Source organism: Rhinopithecus roxellana, chromosome 19, assembly GCF_007565055.1.
Source record: "Rhinopithecus roxellana isolate Shanxi Qingling chromosome 19, ASM756505v1, whole genome shotgun sequence".
Classification (NCBI taxonomy): domain Eukaryota; kingdom Metazoa; phylum Chordata; class Mammalia; order Primates; family Cercopithecidae; genus Rhinopithecus; species Rhinopithecus roxellana.
In genome coordinates, this window is record NC_044567.1 from 72,313,714 (window position 1) to 72,330,865 (window position 17,152).

General features: G+C 55.5%; 1 protein-coding gene and 1 pseudogene across 1 annotated transcript; both read right to left on the reverse strand.

Annotated features, from left to right (window-relative positions):
- Positions 1-50: 50 nt before the first annotated feature.
- FAM171A2 (family with sequence similarity 171 member A2) lies at positions 51-11,070 on the reverse strand. Its single transcript, XM_030924183.1, has 8 exons — positions 10,820-11,070; positions 7,073-7,300; positions 6,747-6,839; positions 3,283-3,441; positions 3,026-3,205; positions 2,811-2,927; positions 2,568-2,694; positions 51-2,026 (listed from the first exon to the last, which is right to left on the reverse strand). The coding sequence occupies exons 1-8, from the start codon at positions 10,935-10,937 to the stop codon at positions 565-567; spliced, it is 2,484 nt and encodes an 827-aa protein (XP_030780043.1). The 5' UTR covers positions 10,938-11,070; the 3' UTR covers positions 51-564.
- A 1,286-nt stretch (positions 11,071-12,356) lies between these two features.
- LOC104654744 lies at positions 12,357-13,118 on the reverse strand (annotated as a pseudogene).
- Between the last annotated feature and the right edge of the window lie 4,034 nt (positions 13,119-17,152).

Genomic DNA, 17,152 nt, shown 5'->3' on the forward strand with positions numbered 1-17,152 from the left:
ACTGCCAACACTCCCCTCCGCTACCCCACAGAAAGACACACACAGCCTTAACCTCACCAGTTTTGTATTTGCTGCTGCCCACATCGGCTGTATCACATTACCCCCTAGTCCCCAGAGCTGTCCCAGCCACCAGCCCTGTGACATCATAGCCCAGAGATGGGCTAGTCAGCAAGCAGCACCCCCTCCCCTCCCAGGGGTCCAGAGAGAACGCCCCCTCCCTTCCCAGCCCTCACACTAGCAGCTGAGGCTGGGTCACCCCTCCTGCTTTCCCACAATAGAGCTTTCTATGTACAGCCACGTCTACACAGGCACTGCTTCCCCCCAGCCCTCCTCCCCGGCACCTCCCCTTGGGGGCTGGACCCCCCCTCCTCCCCGGCTTGGAGGCAGACACAGGGTCCCTTGCAAGACACAACCCAGCACCTACCACGGAACGGCTCCAAGGCCCCTGGGCCCCTCTCCAGCCTGGGGCTGGGGGCTATGCGCGAGGGCCCCCGCAGGCCCCGGGGGCGCGCACCCTGGGTGCGGGCCCGCGCGGGAGGGGCGGTGCCAGGCCCGGCGCCGGCGCTACTTGACGTTGAACACCATCAGCGGCCGCTCCTCCCGCCTCTGCCACGGGCTCTTCTTGTCTCCCGCCTCGTCGCCCACCTCCGCCCCCAGCTCGTCCTCCGGGCTGGTGAGCGAGTCGCGCCGCAGCTCGCTGGCGCTGCTGCGGGAGCTGTCCCCGCGGCTGCGGCCCCGCCCCCGGGGTACCGTGGCCGCCCGGCCCTCGGGCGCCGCCACCTCGTCCAGCAGCGGCGTCAGCGAGTTGTCCTCTGGAGAGCAGAGGCCCGTGCGGCTCTCGCTGCTGCTGGGCTCCGTGTCCTCGCTGAGCGCCAGGCGCGGGGGCGCGGGCGGCGGCGGCGGCGCGGCAGGCGGGGCGCGCTCCCGCTCCTCCCTCGCAGGCCGGCGGCGCGCGGGCCGCGCCTCGTGCACATCGACGCCGGAGTCCAGGCTGGCGTCGGTGCTGCGGGCCCCGCCGCCCGCCTGCAGGTCGATGTAAGAGTGGCGCACTTGCGAGTTGGAGCGCCCGTCGAGGGACACGAACCAGGCGCGGGGGTGCGGCTTCACGCCCAGTTCCAGTAGCTTCTTCTCGGTCAGGGCCTGCAGCTCCCCGTTGAGCTGCGCCATGGTGGACTCGTTGAACAGCACAGGGATGGTGACCGAGCCACTGACGGGCGCCGCGCGCCCGGCCCCCCAGCCCTCGCCGCCGCCCCCGCCGCCCTCGCCCCCCGGGCCTGAGTGGCCCTGCATCTGCGGGCGCTGGGGGTCGGGCTGGGGAAAAGCGCGCGCTGGGCCGGGTGCTGTGCCCTCGGGCGGGGCCGGCTCGTCGCCCACGCCCGCGGCGCCAGCCTCGCCGCCGAGGCGCACGTAGTGCGCGGGGATCACCAGGGTGGGCATGACGTTGCGGTAGACGTTGTCCTTGAGGTGGTCGATGGAGCCGCAGAAGATGAGCTGCCCCGCCTGGCCCAGCGACGGCGGCCGCGCCAGCTGGTCCACCGACTGCGACAGCAGGAAGTCGGGGGTCTTGCTCTCGGCTGCCCCCTTGTGGCCCAGGTAGTGGTCGAAGGGCGGCGGCGGCGGCGAGGGCGGCTCGTGCAGGAAAGCCGCAGCCCCCGAGGGCCCGCGCCGGTACTCCTCTAGGCCGGGCTCCAGCCCGCCGGGGCCCTCGGCCGAACGCGCGCCCTTGAGCCCGGCGCTTTCGCCCCCGCGGGCACCCGAAGGCTCGGCGGCCGGGCGGCTGGCAGACCGCGGCTTGGTGCGGAAGAAGTCGTCCCGGGAGGAGGCCAAGTCCCGGGAGCTGGAGAAGGCCGAGTGGAGGGGGCCTGGAGGCGGAGCCTCGGGGTCCCCCGACGGGGCGGGTTCCAGGGGTCCCCCACAGATGAGGTGGAGCTGGGACATCGAGGTGGCCTGGTCTCGTTTGTTACCGTCAGAGGGCCCCGAGAGCTGCAGCTTGCGGTGCTGTTGCCTCGGCTTCAGGCAGCGCCTCCTGGAAGGGAGGGTGCAGAGGGGGCCTCTCAGGAAAGGGTGAGGGCCAGAGTTGGCCCCGAACCCCCTTAGATGCAAGACAAGAGATGAATATAGTGGAAGAGGTGAGGAGAATGCCTGGGGCGCCCAGGAGAGATGGCGGGGAGCCGTGTCCGTTTGGCGGTCCCCTCAGGGTAAACTCTGCACTCCTCTGCATGTAGGATGTGCTGCGAGAACCAGGGATGAGCATCTAAACCGTGTAGGGGTGTGTTCGGCCTGGAGTCCTCTGGGGTAGAGAGCTGGGCTGCTAGGGGCAGTGGCAGATCTCTCTGGAGGGGCCGGGCTGCAAGTCCTGAAGCCCTGCCTCCCCTCCCACCTCCTGGCTGTCTTCAGCCACTAGCCCCAGCCCTTCAGGTCTTAGCATGTTTACAGGAAGTCTTTTCCTGTCTGCCCCTTGAGGACCAGAAGTGGATTTTATGCATCTTTGGGGCCCCAGGGCCCGGTGCAAGTGCAGGCCTCAGTCAGAGGAGAGGAGGGGAGGGAGGGGGAAGCCCGGTGCTCACCGACAGTAGTAGATGAGCAGACACAGCAGGATGAGCACCAGCAGGGCAAGGGCTGCCAGGATGGTGAGCAAGAAGATGGTGTGGTAGGTGCCGATGTCCTGGATGCCCGACGTGATGGTGACCAGCCCTGTGCCAGGCGAGGGCTTAGCGTTCAGGTGTGGACGCCCTTCCTGCCTTTCAGAAATCTGCTCTCCCAGCTCCCCTCCTCCACGGCCCCTATGCCCACTGCCCCACTACTCTTACCAGCTGTGGGGGAGGCCATGGCGGCGACCCAGTACCCCAGCTGAGGGGAGACGAAGGTCCAGTAGAGCTGCCGGCCTTCCTTCCGGATTATACCAGTGCCATTGCGCACCCACAGCCCTGGGAGAGGCAGGGGTTTTGTCACACTTGAGTCCCTCCCACTCAAGTCCCACTTTCCTCCCTCAACTCAAGCACCTGCAACCCCCTGAGGCGCTTACCACTCTTGGGGTCGAATCTCCAGGCTGGAATGCTGGTGCCCACGGTGAGGGCACGAGTCTCGGAGGGCACGGGCAGGGACAGGTGAATGGGGCCTGAGAGTGGCACCTCTGTCCCATTACCTGTCAGCAGGTGCACGCTCACAGCAGCCAGGGGCATCAGCTCCAGCCAGGAGCCATTGCCTGAGGGAAGAGGGTACAGGGCTGAGGGCTGATCCTGAGCCTGGGGAGACCCCGTCCACGCTGGGCACCCAGCCTACCTGAGCTGGAGGCCTCAGTGCCCAGGAAGGCAGGGAAAGCCCGCATTTCCTGCTGGGTGCTGGCAGGCGTGAGTGACGCCCAGAGCTGGCTGTAGGTGGAGCTGACAGGCAGGCGGGCAGCCCGGCGCTGGAACTGCACCAAGGGCTGGGAGCGGGCACCTGGAGGGAGAGAGGGGCTGCAGTGGCCTGACCATGGACAGGATCCCCAGGGACCAGAGCAGAAACCCATTATCTAAGGAAAAGGGGGACATTAGGTCAGGCCACTTCGGAAGGCCGGGGAGGGTGGTGCCTTGGGGAGAAAGCTGGGCAGTCATGGAATGTTAACCTGGAAGGGACATGGACTTGAAATCTCTGTGTGAGCCTCAGGAATGTACTTGCTTTCTTAGAAGTTTCCTTATAGAACCTATAAAATATTGCGATCCAGATCCTCAAACAGTATTGTCTACTAAGTGGCAGGCACCACGTTAGACACTGGGGGCTCAAAGATGAATGTCTGCTGTGATGGGAATGTTTTCTAGCTGTGCTGCCCATTATGGTACCCACTGGATACACGTGGCTGTTAAGCATTTGAAATGTGGCTAGTGTGACTGAGGAACTGGATTTTTAATTTTTAAAAATGTAATGAATTTTTTCTAGGCGGGTGCAGTGGCTCATGCCTGTAATCCCAGCACTTTGGGAGGCCAAGGCGGGTGGATCCCCTGAGGTTGGGAGTCAGAGACCAGGCTGACCAACATGGAGAAACCCCAATTCTACTAAAAATACAAAATCAGCCGGGCGTGGTGGCACATGCCTGTAATCCCAGCTGCTTGTGAGGCTGAGGCATGAGAATCGCTTGAACCTGGGAGGTGGAGGTTGTGGTGAGCTGAGATTGTGCCGTTGCACTCCAGCCTGGGCAACAAAAGCGAAATTCTGTCTCAAAAAAAAAAAAAAAAAAAAAAAAAAAAAAAAAAAAGGCCGGACGTGGTGGCTCACGCCTGTAATACCAGCACTTTGGGAGGCCGAGGCAGGTGGATCACGAGGTCAGGAGTTCAAGACCAGCCTGGCCAAGATGGTGAAACCCCGTGTCTACTAAAACTGCAAAAATTCACCAGGTGTGGTGGCAGGCACCTATAATCCCAGCTACTCGGGAGGCTGAGGCAGGAGAATCACTTGAACCCGGGCAGCAGTGGTTGCAGTGAGCTGAGATCATGCCATTGTACTCCAGCCTGGGCAACAGAGTGAGAATCCATCTCTGGATGGATTAATTTTAAAAAATTAATTAAAAAAATTTTTTTTAATTTTTGAGACTGTCGCCCAGGCTGGAGTGCAGTGGCTCAATCTCGGCTCACTGCAAGCTCCACCTCCCAGGTTCACGCCATTCTCCTGCCTCAGCCTCCCGAGTAGCTGGGACTACAGGCACCCACCACCATGCCTGGCTATTTTTTTTGTGTGTGTGCATTTTTAGTTGAGATGGGGTTTCACTGTGTTAGCCAGGATGGTCTCGATCTCCTGACCTCGTGATCCACCCGTCTTGACCTCCCAAAGTGCTGGGATTACAGGCATGAGCCACCACGACCAGCCAAATTAATTAATTTTTAATTTAATTTACTTCAATTTAATATGTAGCTAGTGGCTACTGCATCAGTTTAGGTCGTGTGTGTGTGTGTGTTAGGGTGGAGGGGACAGACATATAAACAATTCCAATACAGTATGGTCACAGCTAACATTTATTAAGCTTTAAGCTATGCTGTGCACTGTTCTAAGCAGATTACCTGTATTAACCCCTGCAATTAGGAAAATAGCCCTTTAGCTAGTTGTCTTTATTATCAACCTCATTTTAGAGGTGCAAAAATGGAGGCAGGCAGGGGTTCAGTAACTTGCCCGAGGTCACAATCCTCAAGCCTGGATAGAAGCCCGGACCACTGGGCTCCAGGCCCATCCTCTCCCATTCCATTCCTCCTGCACCTTGCTATCCAAATAGAGGGACGCAGGGGACTAGGGGAGCTGGTCTCACACAGCTCAGGGGAGGCCCTACGGAGTCTTGCAGGATGTGGAAGACTCAGCCAGGAAAGAAAGAGGGAAAGGACATCCAGGAGGCCTGGCATGAGAAAGGCCCAGAGGTGTGGGGCAGCGGGCGGCCCGGGCTCTGGAAGGCGCTGTCAGCTCTGAGATGGCACCTGGGCTTGGTACTGAAAGCAGTAGGTGCCATGCAGGGGCTTCAAGCTAGGGGGCTACAAAGGGTCCACTGGCATTTTAGAAACCTGCAGGGGCACTTAGAAGCCTCTGGTTTGGGATCAAAGTGATGAAGGTGAGCAAACAAGAGCAGATTGGTGAGGCTGGGTGAAGTGGCTCACGCCTGTAATCCCCGCACTTTGAGAGGCTGAGGCGGGTGGATCACCTGAGGTCAGGAGTTCGAGACCAGCCTGGCCAACATGGCAAAACTGTCTCTACTGAAAATACAAAAATTAGTCTGGCATGGTGATAGGTGCCTGTAATCCCAGCTACTCAGGAGACTAAGGCAGAAGAATCCTGAGGTTATGCCACTTCAGTCTGGGCAACAGAGCAACACTGTGTCTCACAAAAAAAAAAAAAAAAAAAAAAAAAAAAAAGAAAAATCTAGCTCCGTGACAAGGGCTCAGGCTGAGACTACAAACCGGGAAGGGGCTCCTCCAACTCTGAAACCCACCATGGCCCTCTAAGCGGAATGAAGCCCCCAAACCCTCACTGTCCTCTACTACCCTCCACCTGATATCTCCCCCGGCCTTCCTCTCCAGTGGAGGTGCCTCTGCTTCCCCTTAACTCCTGAGTCGAGGGCTGACCGCTCCGTTCGACAAGCTCTCACCCAGCCGGGTCCCCTCGCAGGTTAGGGCCGTCTCAGCACTGAAAGCAGCTGCCCTCCACTCCACTGCCCTGCCTGCTCTGGAACTATTTCAGGGCTTGCAATGATCTGTCTTCCTACTTGTCTGTGAACGTCCAAAGGCAAGGAGCGGGTCTTCTTCCTCACCGTGGTTCCCAGCACCAGCCACAATGCCTGGCACGGCCTAGGAGTTGAAGTAAGTACTAGCTGAGCGAGACCAAAAGCCGGGAGTAGATCAGGACAGCTGCAGGCTTTCTCTGGGCCTTGCACTTCCTGTGCACCTGTGCATCCAGCAGGTGCACAACAAATCCGTGTAGGCCCATTGAAGATAAAGGTGGCAGGGAAGGTAGGAATAGATGGAGAATAGAAACCACGAGAATCCCCGATAACTATAAACATTTATTGAACACCTTCTGTACTGTGTTTTTTCACTTTTTATGGGATTTAATTCTTACTCCAATTTGATGATGTAGGCACTAACCTTCCACATCTTACAAATGAGCAAATTATGGCTCAGAGAGGTGAAGTGACTTGCCCAAGGACACCCAGCCAATATAGGACAGTGGAGGTCTCTACGCCCAGGTTAGGGGAAGGAAGAAGAGTTGGCCTGGGTGAGGGGGAGCCTTACCGGGAGAGCCTAGGAGAATGTGCACCAGGTCCTCATAGAGGATGAGCGTGGCCGGCCGCTCAGGGAGCAGGTAGAGACTGACAGATGCATACACTGTGGGAGGGATGGCCAGTCAGCTCCAGGAAAGCCTGCCCCCCACCCCCCAGCCAGGCATCCCCTCCATCTGAGTCCCAGAGGCTTCACCCTCCCTCAGCCCCCTCTGTGTACCCCAGCCCAGGCAGCAGCTGCTGGAAAGCCTCCCCCTCCACCCCCAAGGAGCCTATTTTGGGAAGGGGCCGATGGAGGGTCAGCTGCTGTCCCCCCCCTCCACCTGCCCCTGCACTCACAGGGCAGCTTGTCAACACGCCAGGGCACAGAGTTGGTGAGGAAGCCAGGGCGGGCAGCAGTGACCAGCACCCAGGTGCCCAAGCGATAACTGAGGGGCAGGGTGGCCACACCCTCTGAGTCTGTGGTACCAGCTGCCAGCAGAGTCCGGTTCCCAAACACATCCACTGAGGCCCGGGCCAGGGGCACCAGCTCTCCGCTCACATACACCTGCACCTTGATCAGGATCTCTGTGGGCAAGATGGGGTGAAGGGAGTGAGGACGAGGGAGGGGGAAAGAGAACTGGGGGGAGCCCCAAGATCAGCGGAAGGAGCTGTGTTTCGGAGAGTCTTTGGGGCTGAGGCTAGAGAAGGCATGATTTAAGACCCAGCATTCAGTGAGAAACTCCTATCAGCCCATGAAGGAGGTGGGACTATTCCCGTATTTCATCGTCTGACATATGCGCTGTGTCACATGTTCACAATTCTAAACTCAGGCTATGTCTTTGATTGATGATGCCATCGTTATAACTGGCAGCATTTCTTCCTTTCTTACTGGTACCTGAAATCCTGGTGCATCTTACAGTCAGTGGTGTATTGGATTTGATAATATATGCTCTTAGTCCATTTTACAGATAAGGAAACTGAGGCTGAGAGAGTTTAGATACTTGGACTACAGCTAAGTGGAGATCTGGGATCCAGACCTAGCAGTCTGCCTCTAGAAGCAACATTCTTAACCCCAGGCCTGGGGAGAGGAGAAGGATAGGAGGGCTGAGAAAGGCTAAGTAAAGCTGGGTATGCAGGTGGAGAGAAGGGTCAAGATTCAGCAGTTTGAAAGGGAGAATGGAGGCTAGGGCAGAGTTTGGGGTCTTGGGAAAAAATTGACAGGGTACACTAGGAAACTGGTCATTCCCATCATTCATCCTTTTCCCAGAATCCTTTGCACAAGCCTGTTTCCCTTCAGATTTAGGGACTCACCCCAACCCTATGCCCAAACAAATTACTTCTGCCCCCTCCCCCTCACATGAACCGCCTGCCCCCTCCCAGCTGGTCAGCTACAGTCAGTCACCATGGCAACGCCCTCATTCCTCCCAGGAGATCAGGCAGGGAGCTGGGGCCCTGGCAAGGGGAAGGAGATCTGGGGGGGTGCAACCCAGGCCCAAGAGAACTATTGTGGAGGGGGCTGGGGAGGGAAGCCCAAGTGTTTTGCTTTCCAGGGATGCCTCTGCCCCCAGTCTGAGGAGAGTCTGGCCAGGCCATCAGGCAGGTGTCCTGCCCTCAGATGGCGTGATGGGGAGGAACCAAGCCTTGAGTTGTTTCCATGGATTCTCCAGGCAGTCTCTCCGATCCAGGGCACCCCTTCCCATCAGCACAGCCCCTCCCTCAAGAACACACCTCACCCCTACCTTCCTGCTAACAAGGTGTGTCATGCATGTATGGACACCTCAGTGGGGGGCCCAGGAGGCAGGTGGGGAGTGGGCTGAGTGCTGGATGCAAATCTAGTGGGGGTTGGGTGCGGAAGGAAGAGTCTGGAGCTGAGAGCAGCAGGGCCTGGGGAGGTCAGGGTGCTGCGGAGACTTCGAGGAGAGGGAAGGCCTTAGAGTGGAGCCTGACACTCAGCAGTGACAGGTGTCTTAGCTCAGGCTCCCAAGCCGGAGCCAGTGCCACGCCTGCCCTAGGCATCCCATCCAGCTGTTCCCCTGAGCCCACCTCCCCTCCCAGACCAGAGCCCAACCCTGCAGGGTGGGTGCACACTCTACCCACTCTCGCTCTCTGCTGCTACAGGAAGCTGGCACCCCTGTACTGTTTTTTTGCACATTTGATGAGATTTCTTACTTCAATTTGATGATGTAGGCACTATCCTTCCATGTCTTACAAATGAACAAATTATGGCTCAGAGAGGTTAAGTGACATACCCAAGGGCACCCAGCTAATACGGGAGAGTGGAGGCCTGTACACCCAGATTGGGAGAAAGAAGAATTGGCTTGGGGTGGGGGGAGGGGAGAGCCTAGGAGGATGTGCACAAGGTCCTCACCATCCCCCCACCAACACCCATTAGGAATTCTGAGAAGCCAGAAGGGCCTGGCTACTCCCACCCCCATCCCGGGCTTAGGAACAGCTGGATAGAGCAGCTGGGGAGAGGGACCCCGAGTCTGAGATACTTGGGGTCATTTGAGGGAATAGCTTGGGTTCAAGAGTCAGAGCTTCAGAAGAGGGAGGGAGCTGGGGAAACAAAACTGGGGTGGGCTGGTAAGGCTCTGTGCCAACCTTGGGGGTGGGGGAGAAGGGGGCAGGTGCCTAGCAGATTCCCTTCCCCCTTCCCCTCAACCTGGGCTCCCTGCCAGCTGCCCCAGAGAACCCCCCTGTCCTGGCTCTATTCCAGCCAATTCCCTGGGCCCCTTCCCCTGAGGTGCAGGGACTTGAGGGGAGGGACGTCCTAAGAAACTAGGGCTTCTTCCTACTAAGCAAAGCCTCATCTTCTCCCCCAGAGAGCTGGGGAGACTGAGGCAGAGGGCGAACCCTCCCCAATCCTCAAGGCCTGACATACCATATAGTATCCACCTGTCCCGGCTCCAGGACTGCCTCAATCCAGGAGGAAATCCGACCCTCTCCCTTCATCCGGACCCCACTTCCCTCATCCAGATCCCCCCACCCTGCTTTTCCTGCCAGCTCCTTAGTGTGGGGAGTGAGGAGTGAACACTGCTTCAGGCAGGGATGGGGCCCACAGGCCGGGGGGAGAGAGCAGGAACACGGGAGATGGGCTCAGGGCTGGAGTGGGGGGAGGCCCCTAAGCATCCAGGCCTGCCTGTGGAGTGTGGAGTCAGGGTCTTGCTCCCCCACCCTTTCCTGCTGCAGAAGCCGGCCCCACCCCCACCTCACACACCCACCTGCGCCCGGTGAGTCGCTGGGGAGGGTCTCCTCCACTGCGAAGGAGATGTGAGGTGAGGAGGGGGTGATCTGGGGGCGGGCAGGGGACAGGAGTGCCATGAGGCCTGCTGAACGGGGACCCAGGCACCTGCCCTCCCAGCCGGCACTGCCCACAGCCAGCCAGCTCAGCATGGCTCCGCGACCGCAAGCCTGCCATGCGCCTTCAGTTGGAATCACAATGTACCCTCTTTTCTCAGAGCCCCACAACTGCCGCTCGTCCTCCGTCATAGGCTCACAAGCATTTATTTGGTGCACCCCAAATTCTAAACCAGGGGAGCTGGCTGGGAGCTGTCAGGCTCCAGGGCGAAGAACCCCATTAGAGCAGTCAATCCCGCCCACAGCCTCACCCACTCCCCCTTCTCCCCTCCCCCCTTCAAACCCAGCTCCAGGCGCCCAGCCTCCTGTCCGGGCCTAGGGTGGCAGCCGATGCCGGCGCCCCCACCCAGCCGGGGTCGGGAGCGAGGAACCCGCAGGGGGCTGCGGAGCGGGCGCCCGCCCCAGCCCGCCCCTGGGCGGGTGTCTTCGGTAGACAATGGCTGAGGCAGCAGCGCCTCGCGGACCAGGAGGGAGAAAAACAAATAGGGAGGGGGCGGCGGCGCCGAGCCTGGGGACCCTCGCCCTACCCATTGTGTCTCCCCAAGACCCCCGCCCCGGACGGCCTCCCTCTCCCCGCCTCCGCTTTCTCCAAGAAGCGCCGACCCCAGATCGCTTAGCTCCCCCCACCCGAATCCAGGGAACAGAATATCCCTCAATTCACGAACGCCGCGAAGAGGGGGCTGACGGGCGGGAGCCTGATCAGGGGGCGCAGGCCCGCGATCGCGGCCCCTCCCGGCGAAGACTCACCCTGCGGGCTGGGGGGCTCCGGCGGCGACTTGCCGGGAGCCCGGGAGGCGCTGCCGAGCAGCAGCCCCAGCAGCGGCAACAGCCGCGCGAGGACGCTGGGGCCACTCGCCGGCGGCATCGCGGGACTAGGCCGGGCCCTAGCGGTCCATGGCTCCCGCCTGGTCCCGCTCGCCCGGCCCGGCGCAGCCCCAGCTCTGCGCCGCGCCTCGCAGCTCCGGCTCCCGCTCCGGCTGCGGCGCCCGCTCAGCGCGATTGTCTCCGCCCGGAGCCGCCGCAAGCGCCCCCTGCAGGCGGCGCGCCACACGGCTGGCCCCCCCCCCCACCTCCCCCCCGGCACCGCCCCTCCCAGCCCCGCTCCGCCCGCCTCCCCCCAGTACTGCCCACCTTCAGCCCATCCCGCAGCCCCTGCTCTGCGCTCCCAGACTCTGGGCTGCAAAGGAGTGTCGGGATTAGGGTCCCATCACCCGGGTTCTTGGGTTTGGAGAGTACCCAAAATTGGTGCAGAATTTTTTTGTGTGTAGGTTGGGAGTGGCTATTGCTTACAACACTCTCAAGGGGTACGGTCATGAAAGTCTCAGAAAAGTTTAAGAACTCCCTGCTCGATGGCCCCCTTCTCTCGGCAAAACACCTAGGCAGTGCTGGGGCGGGGAAGGCCCCCTAGACACTCCTAAGTCTCTTTTTTGTTTTTGAGACAGAATTTTTTTTTTGTTTGTTTTCAGGGACAAGTGAACATTTATTTTTATTTTTATTTTTTATTTCAAGTCTTTTTTCAAAACAAGGCCCCAGGAATCTCTAGATTCAATTATGTCCCTGGGCTTGGTCGACTGGTGCAGGAGTCTTGGGGAGCCCTGTACAAATGCTAGAGTTACTCATTTATCAACACTAAACTCGAAGATAGAAGATGCCCATGGAATGTGCTACTTTTAGATAAGCTGGCAGCCAATGTAGAAAATGCTGGAATTTTTCCTTGGAACTGGACTGTGATGAGAGGTGCTTGCCATGAACATAGGCTAGTGTTTTCTTCTTCTTCTTCTTCTTTTATTTATTTATATTTATTTATTTATTTATTTATTTATTTATTTATTTATTTATTTTTACAAGAGTCTTGCTCTGTTGCCCAGGCTGGAGTGCAGTGGTGAGGTCTTGGCTCACTGCACCCTCTGCCTCCCAGGTTCAAGTGATTCTCCTGCCTCACCCTCCCAAGTAGCTGGGACTATAGGTGTGTGCCACCGTGCCCAGCTAATTTTTGTATTTTTAGTAGAGACAGTGTTTCACTATGTTGGCCAGGCTGGTCTCGAACTCCTGACCTCAGATGATCTACCCACCTTGGCCTCCCAAAGTGCTGGGATTACAGGTGTGAGCTACTGTCTTTTCTTTGACCTTTCCTTTCCAGTTTTTGAAGATAAAGCTGGAAATAATCTTCTCTGAAGATACTTGATAAAAATTCCCGTAAAAACAAAAACACATGCTTCTACTACACATGCTTCCACTTCATTGATAAAAATTTACTGCAGTTTGGCACCTGGGTCTAGTTCAGCTAGCAGATGAGTTGACTGATGCATTCACCCCGATAGCCAGGTATGCCCATCTCATTGAGGAAGCCCAGTCTATTTTTGGTAGCATGACGGGCCACCGAGAGGTGGAAAGGGCGCAAGAACCATGAGATCTCCTGAAAATGCTTCCCTGGGAAGGCAATTTCATGAATGAGGTCTTCCAAGCAAATGACACCAAACTTCCCCAGGTGCTCTTCAATCACTGTGTTGTCTGTCAGAGGGATGATCTTATTCTTGACCTTGGCTTGTCTGTGTTTCAAAATGAGTTCCTGGACAGACTTCTGATTTGGAAATCCCCAGGTCACATAAGGTTCCACTATATGCAGCATTTTTAGGTTCTGGGGGGTGACATTTACAAAGACAACACTAAAAATTTTATTTAGGCAAAGTCTTACAAATGGTTCTCTGCACCAATGAACTCACGCCATCAATTCTTTCGATGCATACAACAAAGGTCAAGGAATGTTTATCTGGCAATTCCAAGGCGTGACGTTTGACTTCTAGTCATCTGAGATGCATTTTGTCACATTTCTGCCGCCAGGAATCATGTAGGAATGATTCCAGTTGCTTAAACTTGAGCCCTTTTCCTTCCCTCTGCTCCTTCTTTGACAAAAGTGCCTGCTTTGCCTGGGTGGCTTTGAGGGCTTCATAAGCCTTCCTCTTTTTCAGGAGATTTTCTAGAACCAAAGGGATTTTTCTTTGCAAGAGCAAAGAAAAATCTTTCTAGTGTTGCAGCTACTGATCATTAAGAGTCTTTTGTTGTCGCCCAGGCTGGAGTGCAATGATGCAATCTCGGCTCACTGCAACCTCCGCTTCCTGAGTTCAAGAGATTCTTGTGCCTCAGCCTCCTGAGTAGCTGGAATTACAGATGCCTGCCACCATGCCCGGCTAATTTTTGTATTTTTAGTAGAGACGGGGTTTCACTGTGTTGGCCAGGCTAGTCTTGAACTTGTGACCTCAGGTGATCCTCCCGCTCAGCCTCCCAAAGTGCTGGGATTACAGGTGTGAGCCACCATGCCTAGCCCTAAGTCTCTTATTAAGCCACTGGCAAGTTACTCAGCCTTCTGGTCCTGTCTTCATTTAAAATAGGAGTTGTCATAATCTCTACCTCATAGGGTTGCTGTAACGACTAAATGAGATGTAATGACCAAATAATGATGTAAAGACTCTAGCACAAGCCTCACAGGAGCAGGGGCGTAATAAATGCTGCTATTGCTGGCCCAGGGTGAGGTGGGGACTCACCTGTGCCCAGGTAATATGATGCATTGCTGGGCAGTGCTAATGGCTAAGGAGTGTTTCCAGAGCTGGCAGCAGCCTTTCTCTTCCATCAGTTGGTGATTCTCAGTGGTCTTGGTTCTGGCTTTGTGAATGATAAACTGGGTCTCTCCCTTGTCCTCAGCCATTGAATCCTGTATTTGAGGACAGCTATTGGCTTGCTCTAGTCCCAGCCAAGCTCTCTTTCCTTCCAGTTCAATATTTCTGGTTGTCATCCTCAATCAGTTTCCAGCTGGCCAAATCCTTATCTGGTATCTCTTCCCTGGTTCTCTCTGGTTTGTCACCTTCCCTTTCTCACCATGTGGTGGCCAAGAGGGGACTGGATACCTAAGGCAAGGACCCCATTTCCCAGAGAACAGCAGGCTTCCCTCCTGGTTGGGTCTTCTGATTTAAGGGGACATCATTATAAGCTTGTAGACAGAATGAAAACTGCCAGTGTATCTGTCTCTCTTCTTTCTTGCTCCCTTCCTTCTTCTTTACATCTCTCTCTCTCTCTTTTCTTTTCTTTCTTTTTTCTTTTTTTTTTTTTTTTTTTTTTTTTGAGACGGCGTCTTGTTCTGTTGCCCAGGCTGGAGTGCAGTGGCTGCGATCTCAGCTCACTGCAACCTCCACCTCCTGGGTTCACGCCATTCTCCTGCCTCAGCCTCCCGAGTAGCTGGGACTACAGGCTCCGGCCACCACGCCCAGCTAATTTTTTTGTATTTTTAGTAGAGACAGGGTTTCACCGTGTTAGTCAGGATGGTCTTGATCTCCTGATCTTGTAATCCACCTGCCTCAGCCTCCCAAAGGGCTGGGATTACAGGCATGGGCTATTGCGCCCAGCCTCTCTCTCTCTTTTCAATAGAAATTTCCATCTCACCAGATTTCCCAGTACTATTCTTATGTAACTAGTTTTTTGGAACCTCAGCACAAGACTTAGCACTCATCCCTGGTAAATTTCATCCTGTTGGTTTCTACCCAACTTTGCAATCTGTCAAGGCTGCCTTGAATCTGCTTCAGTCACCCATTGTATTGGAGCTCCCTCCCAGCCAGCAGCCATCTGCAGGGTGAAGAGTGGCTTCCTCTGCCTCCAGTCAAGCGACTCATGACAATGCCAGGCAGCCCAGGGCCAGGATGAAGCTTCATAGAGATCTCCTTCAGCTTTATCAGAATTGTTCAGGTCTAAATCCTAGTCTCTGTGATCCAGCTCACATTTATGTCTTGTCTATAAGGACAAATGCCAAATGCTTTGCTGGATCAAGATAAGTTGACTGGAGCCATCCAATTGCAATGACGGAAGGAGGAGGCAATTTGGCTGGGGTTCAAGGATCACTGCTTAATCTTTTCTTAAATGCGTTCAGTCACCCAAATAGAAACCTGTTCCGAAACTTGCCATGCATGTATGTCAAAATATTCTTTTCAGAATTTACTATTTACACCTTTGGGTAAAATCAAATACCAACAGCTCTTGCTGTTATATTGTTCATCAATGGCTTCCCCCAACACTTGGCGTCAAGTCCAAAGTCCTCCCCATGGCCACGGGGTGTTCCTGCCCCCATCCCCCATCTCCTGGACCCTCACCCACCTGCCTCCAGCCACATGGGCCTCCTTGCTTTTTTTGAACACACTAAGCCAGCTCCTACCTCAGGGTCTTTTCACTGGCTGCTCTTTCTTTCCAGAACATTTTATCTTCATGTAGCTGCATGGCTCAGTCATTCATCTCCCTGCTTATCGCATCAAAGAGGCCTTCCCTGACCACCCTACCTAAAATGTTAGCAACACCCCTCCAAACATCCACCATATATATATATATATATATATATGTTTTTCTTTTTTTTTTTTTTTTTTTTTTTTTTTTTTTTTGAGATGGAGTGTCTCTCTGTTGCCAGGCTGGAGTATGCCTCCTGGGTTCAAGCAATTCTCCTGCCTCAGCCTCCTGAGTAGCTGGGATTACAGGTGCCCACCACCTTGCCTGGCTAATTTTTGTATTTTTAGTAGAGACAGGGTTTCTCCATGTTGGCCAGGCTGTTCTCCAACTCCTGACCTGAGGTGATCTGCCCGCCTCAACCTCCCAAATGCTGGGATTACAGGTGTGAGCCACCATACCTGGTTCACCCACATACAATCTATCACTCTCTCATCACCTTTATTTTCACTCACAGCACTGACTGCCACTGACCATACATTTATTTATTTGTTTACTTTACTTTTTACCTCTGCAACGTAAGTTCCAGGAGGGCAGGGATGTTGCTTTGTTCACTGCTGCATCCCAGCACTGGAATAGTGCCAGGCATGCAGTAGGTGCTCCATGATTATTTATTTTTATTTTTAATTAAAAAAAATTTTTTTAGCCAGGGTCTCAGTCTGTCACCCAGGCTGGAGTATAGTGGTGAGATCAAGGCTCACTGCAGCCTTGACCTCCCGGGCTCAAGCAATCCTCCTGCCTCAGTCTCCTAAGTACCTGGGTCTATAGGCACACACCACCACACCTAGCTAGTAATTTTTATTTTTATTTTTGAGATGGAGTTTGGCTCTTGTTGCCCAGGCTGGAGTGCAATGGCACAATCTCGGCTCACTGCAACCTCTGCCTCCCCGATTCAAGTGATTCTCCAGCCTCAGCCTCCCGAGTAGCTGGGATTACAGGCGCCTGCTACCATGGCCAGCTAATTTTTTGCATTTTTAGTACAGACGAGGTTTCACCATGTTGGCCAGGCTGGTCTTGAACTCCTGACCTCACATAATCTGCCCACCTCGGCCTCCCAAAATGCTGGGATTACAGGTGTGAGCCACCTCACCCGGTCAATTTTTATATTTTCAGAGACAGAGTCTTTCTCTGTTGCTCAGGCTGGAGTGCAGTGGCACGATCATAGCTCACTGCAGCCCAAAACTCCTGGGCTCAAGTGATCCTCCTGCCTCAGCCTCCCAAAGTGCTAGGATTATAGGCATGAGCCACCATGCCTGATCAATAAATATTTATTGAACCCAGGAATGAACAAATCCCTCAGGACTTCAGGGAGACCTCCCTACCTCTGCCTCTCAGCTGTACTCACCACAGCTGGAGAGCTGTCTTCCATCCTCATCCTCTTTCCTGGCTAAAGGCTCTTCTTGGTGGGTAGCCAGGGAGCAATGCTTGCTCTCTCTTCCCTGGCATGATGCTGCCTTCCTCAGGCAACAGCTGAGCCAGCCTCCCTCTGCCCCTTCTCACTCCAAACAGCTTTAAAGACCTTTTTTGATAGAAAGGCAGGGAGAGCATGTTATTTTTCCACACCTCAGGTCATTGTGAAGTTTACCCTTCCAAAATTGTAACAAATGTGCTATTTAAAGCTGCCCTGGCTGGGCACTGTGGCTCACACCTGTAATCCCAGCATTTTGGGAGGCCGAGGTGGTGGATCACCTGAGGCCAGGAGTAGGAGTTCAAGACCAGCCTGACCAACATGATGAAATCCCTTCTTTACTAAAAATACGAAAATGCCTGTAATCCCAACACTTTGGGAGGCCGAGATAGGTGGATCACGAGGTCAGGAGA

What these genes read in the sequence shown, in the direction of transcription:
- FAM171A2 (XM_030924183.1), bottom strand. Translation starts at nt 10,937, where the DNA reads ATGCCGCCGGCGAGTGGCCCCAGCGTCCTCGCGCGGCTGTTGCCGCTG. An exon ending in GCGTGTTGACAAGCTGCCCT is followed by an intron (nt 6,840 to 7,072) that starts GTGAGTGCAGGG and finishes TCCCTCCCACAG; the next exon opens with TGTATGCATCTGTCAGTCTC. An exon ending in CATTCTCCTAGGCTCTCCCG is followed by an intron (nt 3,442 to 6,746) that starts GTAAGGCTCCCC and finishes CTCTCCCTCCAG; the next exon opens with GTGCCCGCTCCCAGCCCTTG.